Raw genomic sequence first — 9,619 nt, 5'->3', positions numbered from 1 at the left:
GTCTGATACTCCCTGGATAGTTCAACATACACTTTTCCCTGTGGAATCTGTTTTCTATTGTATTGTGTTCTACTTTTTCTATGACACGTTGTTCTTTAGTTAAGAACTTCTATTTCAGGTAAATCAGAACTATTTTAGCTCTGTGCTTCCATGTTCAAGTCAATCTCCATTCACTATTTGTAAGATGGCTTCATTTCCCATATACAGTACCCTTGTCCTAGTCAGCCCATATTAATCACTGAGCTTGCTTGGGGCTGATCTCATGTGATCTTTGTCTGCTGCTCTTTCACATTACTGATCAAGGTCAGGGCATCAGTCTAAGCCCTGTCTCCGACTTTTAGTGATTATAATTTAACACCTTGTTGGCAGATAAAATGATGAAATTCATTGAACAGCAGATTGCAGGCAATCCATGACTGCTTAATTCTGCAGTCAGACAGGTTGTGCTTTCCAGACAGAACATCTGCAGTTAACCTCATTATTTCCGAACAGGTTTACATCCCAAACATGCATCTCTATTCAGAGTAAAAATGAACAAGATATCTACAAAAGGTTTACCTAAGATTTATTTTGAATATATTATAGGGTAAAATGGACTTATTGCTGCTATTCATAATAAAAAGCAGGATGCGTACAGATGAGAGCGAGACCTATATTACCGCTTCAGACACAAAGCTAATCCAAATGCTTTTAAATCCCAAGCAAAGACATTCATTTTTTTTTCTAGGTTACTCTGGGCTGTATGATATTGTGTATTAGTCTACAATATCCCACAACAGAGACTGTCTACTCTAAATGAAGCTGATATTTCTCTCACGTTATCTATGTGTGGGTGTCTTTAATGTGAGTCAAGTGACATTTTACAGTAAAACTACTTCTTGGTTAGACTTAATTATTCAGAAAAAGCTTTTTTAAAAACAATTAAAAATGCAATTCTCACTTAGAGGATCTGTGCAGAACTTTTTTTAAAACCTGGCAGGATCTAATCAATAACATTTTAGATTAAGCTTTTAAAGCACTGAGGAAGCAGATTCTCTCCCCTTTTCTTTTTCTTCTCCATTTATCTTTATTCGCTTATTAATTCATCGATTTACTTATTTTTACTAGCTTTAAGTTTTACTCTGTTGGCAATGCTCTCTTTCTCAGGGGTAGGGGTTGATTTGTTTTCAATCCTATTTTTGTAAAAATGTATCTATTTGTATTGAATGTTACTGTATGTGATTACAATAAAATCAATACAATTAAGAAAATAAAAATGTATTAAATATTAAATATCAGCTATTAATGTTTGAGTCTCTAAACAATCATTTTTTGTAATTATCTTTGAAGCTAATAATAAATCTCAGTGGCAAATAATATTTTTTTTTAATTATCTTAAATGCAGCACCAGTCCATCCTCTGACCTGTCCAGTTTAGTGTTGTAGCATGCCAGTCTCAGCAGCTGGTGGTTACAAAGTGGTAATGAACACTGGATGGGGTGCCAGTCCATCACACTGCAACATATAATTCAAATGCCTCTAGAAACATTTCATCAAACATAATTTACTGAAGTCAATTGCATTGATTACTTGGGAAAGATCAATATAATATATAGGCCCTTATTTTTTTTTTTTCTGTTGGACTGTCGAAGATTTTGCTTATAAAATGTGAAGAAAGCCTTGTCTGTGAAAAATTGAAAGTTACCAAGAGAAACAAAAAAATAGACTTAACTTTTGAATTAAATGTTGATTTACATTAAAATGACTATTTCCAAATGCTAGATATGTCACATATATACAGGTTTTTATCAGTACCATGCATTGTTCAGCTTGCACCGTTACAGAAGTGTTTGAAGTGACCGTAAATGGCTTAATTTCCATCTTCTTTAAGAAGAATGGCAAATAGCGGACAGCAAAGGGAGAAATTGCCATAAAATAAAAAAAAAGTATGAATTAGCGTAAGCTGCTCTAATTTGGGGTGTTCATAAGAAAGGTAACGATTTACCTCATGATGTAGAAGTACATAATAAACAAGAATGGTTACATTGGGTGTGACGAGGATGGATAGGATTAGAAATGAGTACATTAGAGGGTCAGCTCAGGTTGGAGGGTTGGGAGACAAAGTCATAGAGGCAAGATTGCGTTGGTTTGGACATGTGCAGAGGAGAGATGCAGGGTAAATTGGGAAAGGGATGCTAAGGATAGAGCTGCCAGGGAAGAGGAAAAGAGGAAGGCCTAAGCGAAGGTTTATGGATGTGGTGAGAGAGGACATGCAGGTGATGGGTGTAACAGAACAAGATGCAGAGGACAGAAAGATATGGAAGAAGATGATCCGCTGTGGCGACCCCTAACTGGAGCAGCCAAAAGAAGAAGAAGAAGGAGATTATATCACATATTTGAAATATTAAAATGTGTTCTTCTATTTTAATGTTTAAAGTCAAAATATTTTCAATTGTAACAGAATGTTGTCATTTTCCACCCACTGGTAGAGGTCAGTTGTGGGCTAGATAGCTACTAAAGGATAACAAAATAACACATTTGTTAGTACTCACCTTGAATTTGTCTAAAATGATGCCCCACTCACTCATGCTTGAAATTTATCATTTTTAACTTTGTGACAGTTGCTCTCACAGGGTTAGTACGACCAGTAAAGAAACATAAATTTACAAAAATGTGTGATCTTCATGTTCAGCAAACTCAAAATAGCACAAAATAACACTCCACATTTCTATATTACCATTTTGTTTAAGTTTTGTGAAGAGGATTAACTTTGGATAGTCATTTTCATTAGGGAGTGAACCCCTGGGATCAGTTAGCGTGGAACGCACAACTCCAAGTCCTTCTGATCATTTTTGCTGTAGACACCTATTGGCTTACTCTGTGATTTCCTGCACAAAATATGGTCCAAAAATAGGATTTTTTAGGGTGTAGACCCAGGTAAAAATAAAATATACTTACTTGTACTAAAAATATGCTTTAATATCAGAAAGTGCATTTCTAACACATTATAGTTTTTGTGTGCTAAAAATAAGTGCAACGAAAATACAATACAAATGTACTAATTAAAAATACATTGAGTACTTCAGTGTACGTAATCTAAATATGCTAATTTGCACTAATACTTGTACTGAGACAAAGTGTACTACCCCTAAAATATATAAAAATGTGTTATTAGTGTATTACTTAATACTGTGCTATGCATGCTTTAAATAAAAGTTCAATTTTGGTGTACTTTCATACACTATTATTACGTTCATTTTAAGTATATTTTACTGCACTTCTGAGATATAATATACAAAAGCAATGCTATATTTGAGTTGTAAATACATTTGAAATGTATCACAAATATGTTTTCAATGTATTATCCTTGCATTTTGATTGAAATATAAATATATTTCCTATATATTATAAGTGTATTCACAAGTGGATTCAAATATACTTCAAGTAGAAACAAAGTTCATTTATGAAAGTACAGAAATAATAAAAAAGGCATATTTAAGCAAATCTTAATGGTGTCTCAAAATAGCACATTCAAGTACACTTAGTTGTATTTAAGTATATATTTAGTTAAACTAATGATATTACATTAGCACACTTAGTACAAAATTAGTGCTTGAAAATAGCACACTTTTAACACAATAAGTGCACTTTTTTTTTTATTAACCTGGGGAGGGCTAAAATTGGGCCAGACAAATAGCTTGAAGCCTTGCATAACTAGACATCAAGACATCTGCACATCTTGTGCAGGTTAGAAGGTGCCAGCCACTGAAGTGATTTCAAAGCATTCATATGCAGCAAAAGTGAGAGCTTGGCTGTGGAGCAAGAGATACGGCTAATTCGAATTAGGTTCACTTAGGTTAAAGTGCTAGATCTCTCCTAGCCTAACAAACAAAATGTCTGTCCTTTATTGGTTCAAGGCAGGAACATGCCAAGAAGGTTAGCTGCTTGCACTCTGTTGTTCACATGTGCCTTCATTTACGTATACGGCAGAGGGTCTCAGCACTTATTTTTAAAGGGTTCTTCCTTACACATATAAAATTAAGTGAACACTAGCCTGCTTTCTGCATAGGAAAAAGAAACCATCAAGACAAACTGTCCCTTGATGATGCACTCTTCTATCATGTGTAAGATATACTGCCCACATTTCTTATGCTGCCTCTTTTACTGACCTCCTTTATTTAGGGACGACAAATCACCTTACAATTTACTACTGATTAGTGATTAAGCCAGATACAAATACAGTAATGAAAAGAAGTGGCCTTTCCTGGCCTACCACAAACCATGACAGAGTAATTCTGCATGTCCTGCACCCCTTGTCTTGGTCCAACCTTTCTTTACTGTCCTATTTTGGACTTATGACTTTTCTCCTTGCGTTTTCACTATAAACACATCCTCTGAGCTCCAGTCAAATGGCAAAGGAAGATTATCCAATGACAGCAGTAAAACATGTCCAATTTTAAGATAATAATTAATAATAAAAAAAGCCAAGTTTGAATTGAGCTTTTTAATTAACACATATTTACATTTATTGTAGCAAAAACAAAATATGTTTAGTGAATGCATGAAAAATATTTTTGCCTTTTAATAAAAATCAAGCAAAATCTTTTGTTTATAAAAAAAACAATACAGTCATGAAGGAAGCCCAATGTTTAATGGTATAGAAAAATAAAAATGAAATAACTGATACTTCCTTAGGAGAAAAGAACAAAGCTTGGAATTTTGCCTTGAAACATCTTGACAGATGGTGAATAGGACCATTCAGTTTTATATGGTAAGTCTCTTGAAAGAATATTCATTCATCTGATTACTTTGAATCTCAGAAGAAGCACCAATACAAGTCTCTGTAGGAAATCAGTCATATCTCATTAGGTGACTGCAGAAGTTGCACTTCTGGTGAAGAACAACTTGAGTGCTCTCATGTCTACCTCCTCTGAAACCCTCTGTTGTGTGGAAACATAAGCACACTGACCTCAGGCAGGATGAGAAAGAAGGTGTGGTGTGATTCAGTCAGTCAGTCATTTTCCAACCCGCTATATCCTAACACAGGGTCACGGGGGTCTGCTGGAGCCAATCCCAGCCAGCACAGGGCACAAGGCAGGAACAAATCCCAGGCAGAGCGCCAGCCCACCGCAGGACACACACACCAAGCACACACTAGGGACAATTTAGGATCGCCAGTGCACCTAACCTGCATGTCTTTGGACTGTGGGAGGAAACCGGAGCAGCCAGAGGAAACCCACGCAGACACAGGGAGAACATACAAACTCCATGCAGGGGGGACCCGGGAAGCAAACACGTGCCGCCCCAGGTGTGATTCAGTGGTGTATAAAGATTCCTTTAGCCATTATCATCCTATTATCTAACTTGTTTAATTTCATCCAGTGCCATAGGAGCCTGAGACTACCTGGCACAAAGAACTCACTAAACCTGTGGGTACGTGGATCCATTTTATATTCTGAGCCAATCTAGATAAATAACATAGCAGACTTTGCTATGTCCTGGTGCTATATCTATCCATACTCTTTAAAAGCCACTGAATCTAAATTTTTGGCCTCAATGGTACAGGGCCTAACCCACCACCATTGGGTATAATTTAGAGTCACCAATAATCTGGGGAAAACCACCATGCACACAGAACATGCAGACTCCACACTGACAACGATCGGGCTGGGATTTGGAGCTCACACTCTTGGGCCAAGGCACACTGCCTCCCATGTATCACCTGGGATTCCTTCATAGTAGCTTCATTTCTCTTTATCATCTCACCCATTTCATGCCTTTTTATTTCTTGTTGAGAAGATTCTCCATATTCTCTTATCGTTCCTGTCTATTAACCTTTACTAGTCCTTGAAATCTTAACATTTCAAACCAGGTTAAAATTGTTTTAGGAACTGATGGAGTAACATGCTGCTGTAAATATGTTTGGTGTTATTATGTTTAAAAACAACCTAAATAACCATGACTTATTTTATACTAAAAAACTTTATTAGCCTTTTCAAATACCAAGTAAAAAATCTGCTGCTTTGTCAGATTTTCTAAATGCATGCTCATTTTACTAAACTTTCATATGTTGAATACATGAATGAGATTTGATAAATATTTCATCAGACATGCCCAATATATACTCAAATATTTCATACTATATAAAATACAGTTTTTATAATGTCCAAAAGTGTTTGATGTGAACATATTTTTTATGAAACATTCATGATATCTAGATTCTGTTTGTATACTTTGTCTTCATAACATCATGCTAGAAACATGAAAATTATGTCTTACACTTCATTCATTTTTATTTTACGTAAATTAATAAAGGACAAAAAAATGTTTTCTTTGTTTGACACACAGCTGGAATTAAAATCTAACTTTTAAAAAAATTAATCTTGCTCTGTAGATTATTTGTTGTTTTGGTCTTTGCTAGTACCTTACAAAATCAACCAGGCAGGAGATAAAATTAAAAAGATGTTCCTGTAGGAAAAACGAGATAAGGTCTCAACATAATTGCTTTTCTTTCACTTGGTCCTATAATGGATTTGTTGACATTTTCACGTCTAAAATGCCACATTTAAATTTGAATCTTGTGTAGTATAGCGGCACTAAACAAATCATGCAGGCTACGGTCTTGACCGGTTACCTCAGCTTCATACAGTCCAGATACCTATCCACTTTGTAAACTAATCTTTTTTGTTGCAGGTCTATTGCTTCAGCATGAATCAAAATGTAGGAATTAACTATGGAAAGGACATCAGCTAATTTTAATGCAGGTAAGCATTAAGCTCAAGGGAAGCTGCTGATTCACACTATTTTTTAAATAAACATTGTGATGATATCTTTACTAGTTCCAATATGAGCATATTCAATATATGTGAAGTTCAAATTTTTATGGGGCTCATTTAGAAACACCAAACAACCAGACACCTTTTGGATGTGGAAACCAACAAGAGAACTCAGAAAAAACGCAAACTGTCCCAAGGAGAATGTGGAAACTTACATAGCACTGATAGTGAAGGGGCTGGGAATCAAACCCAAATCCCTGGAGCTGTAAGGCTGCTGTTCTAACCATTTTACAACTTTGGCCTGAACATATGTTTTATATCTGATGCCACCCCACCAACTAATGAAAGGAGTTCATGCCATCTGAAATATTCATCCACAAGGTCACATTGTCAACATGTCGCACCTTATTTAATTCTAGAAGTTTCAAGTCATTCTTCAATATCTGTATTTCTGTGTATAAAATTTAAGCATATGAAGTATTTTGTAATTTTAAAATGTGCATGCTTCAACATTTTTAAATAAACAATATCAATATCCCTCTACAATTATTACTTAGATAAAAATATTAAAAAATGTAAATTGAGTGTTTGTAGCTGTTACAATATTTTCATTACTGTGTGACAGAAGAGGGCACTTTGAAACTGCATTTGCATTATTTTATGCATAGGTAGATATGGAGGTATTTATGTCTTTCCGAAATACCTTCATGAAAGAGTTATTAGAATTTTTTCATTGGATTTACTTTGGTAGATCCCAGTAACAATGCTTCATGAGATCTGTGTCACTTAAGCCCAACATAAAGCATCACGTTCTCCCATATTGTCTTTGTTTCATACTTCAGATCAGTTTCATGGTGAACTTCCCTCCTTCAGCCCCATCTCCACCACCTCCACCTCCTCCCCCACTCCCTCCTGAAATGTGGGGCACAAAGTCTATTGTGGCATTGTGTTTAATCTGGCCTTTGCCCCGACTCCAGAAAAACATGAAGACAAAGCAGATTGCCACTGAGCTGAGGAAGGAGAGGAAACCCATGGTCATGGCAATAATGAGAGTTTTGGCATCAAAAGGGAATGGACGTGAGGCTTGGGCAGAAGCATTGTGGTTTGGAAAACCAGGCTGAGGAATTGAAAACCCTTGTACTAGCAACAGGACCGAAAGGGTATCATTTCCAGCAGCATTGCTGGCCACACAAATGTAGTTTCCTCCATCTTGAACTTGGGCATATCGTACTTCTAGACTGCCATTAGATAGAACTCTGATTCTACCACTGCTAGAAAGACGTGCCCTTTGAGGTGATATCCAAGAAATATTTGGAATCGGATCCCCTTCGGCCTTGCAAGAAAAGACAACTGTACTTCCTTCCTCCACCGTGAACTCCTGGAGCTTTAAATCTACTATTTTAGCTTTTGTACAAGTGAAATATCCTGGAAGGACAACATCTGTAAAGTCCTTAAATTCCCGACCTTGGGCTGTCTCTGGAGAGGAACATGTGGGCTGATGATTATCAAAATTCAAACGGAGTCGCCTGCGAATGATCCAGAGAAGACGGCAGTCACAAGCTAAGGGATTTCCATCGAGACGAAGTGTCTCCAGGTTACCAACAGAGTGGAAAACATTCTCCTCAAGTGTAGGCAGGAGGTTAGTGGAAACATTGAGAAGTCTGAAATAAGAAAGGCCACGGAAAGCTCCAGGCTCAATATTCACCAGGCTCCCCCCTGAAAGATGTAATTCCTGAAGTCTAAGGAGATCGCTTAAAAGGCTTCCCTTGATGACTGAAATTGGATTATATGAGAGGTCAAGAAAACGAAGGTAGACTAAGTGCCGGAGAGCCATATATGGAACAGAACTCAGGTTGCAGCTTGTTATGGATAAAAAGGTCAAGTTAAGACCTATGAGGCTGTTGCGGCCAAAAGTATCCAAATATGGACATTGTGCAATCTCCAGAGTCCTCAAACGATGAAGCCTACGAAATGAATGGTTCAATACAATATTGAGTTGAATCCTCTTAAATCGCAGTATGGAAAGACTTGGCAAACGTGCAAGGGCTTCAGTTGGGACTGAAGTCAAATTGCACCTGTCCAGAGTTAGCTCTTGAAGGTTGTGCAATCCACTGAATGCCTGATGGGAAAGAAAAACCAAATCATTTTCCCCAGCTTCTAACTGCCTTAGGTTAGAAAGCTCTTTGAATGTGTAATCCAACAAAACAAGTATCTCATTCTCACTGATGTCCAGGAATCTAAGGTTTGTGAGGCCAGCAAAGACCCCAACTGGGAGAATCTTAAGCCGGTTATTCCTTAAATGTAGAGTCCTGAGGCTAAGTAAGTTCCTGAAGACCCCTGGTTCAATTGTGGAAATGTAATTTTCACTTAGATATAGATCTTTAAGTTGTGACAATTCTGAAAATTCATCCAGGCCCAGGGTTTTCAGTCGATTTTTGCTAAGGTCTAAGACCTCAGTGTTCATGGGGATCTTCATGGGTACTGTTGTCAGGCGTTTCCGTGCACACTGAACAGTCCTCTGTTCAGATACGCATTCACATCTTGAGGGACATGGCAGTGATGATTCAGCCAATGCCATTGCCAGACTTGCCAAGAACAGCAGGAAGCAGATCATTTTTCTGCAACCATCTCCAGAGATCATCTTGTTTTCTGCCTGTATGAGATATAAAGTTTTTTATTACTCAACATACAAAAAAACACATACATATATGTATTAACATTATCAGTAGGATATTCATTTATTTTGTTTAACCAATATTACAATGCAAATTGATTATATATGTTCCATTTATCCCAAATGAAATACTAAACAGAAAGGGTGAGCACTTCTGCATTTAAGGCTAGAAGAAAGGAGTTATCCTTTTC

General features: G+C 36.8%; 1 protein-coding gene across 2 annotated transcripts in view; it reads right to left on the bottom strand.

Annotated features, from left to right (window-relative positions):
- Positions 1-6,332: 6,332 nt before the first annotated feature.
- Positions 6,333-9,619, bottom strand: part of lingo4b (leucine rich repeat and Ig domain containing 4b) — a 111,149-nt gene continuing 107,862 nt past the window's right edge. For both annotated transcript variants that reach the window (XM_039750897.1, XM_039750888.1), the window contains one exon: positions 6,333-9,407. In XM_039750897.1, coding sequence (XP_039606831.1) covers positions 7,593-9,395 — 1,803 coding nt within the window. In that variant the 5' untranslated portion in view covers positions 9,396-9,407 and the 3' untranslated portion in view covers positions 6,333-7,592. The remainder of the gene's footprint in view (positions 9,408-9,619) is intronic.

The sequence above is a fragment of the Polypterus senegalus genome, chromosome 1 (assembly GCF_016835505.1).
Source record: "Polypterus senegalus isolate Bchr_013 chromosome 1, ASM1683550v1, whole genome shotgun sequence".
Taxonomy (NCBI): domain Eukaryota; kingdom Metazoa; phylum Chordata; class Cladistia; order Polypteriformes; family Polypteridae; genus Polypterus; species Polypterus senegalus.
This window is presented reverse-complemented; position numbering and strand designations above follow the sequence as displayed.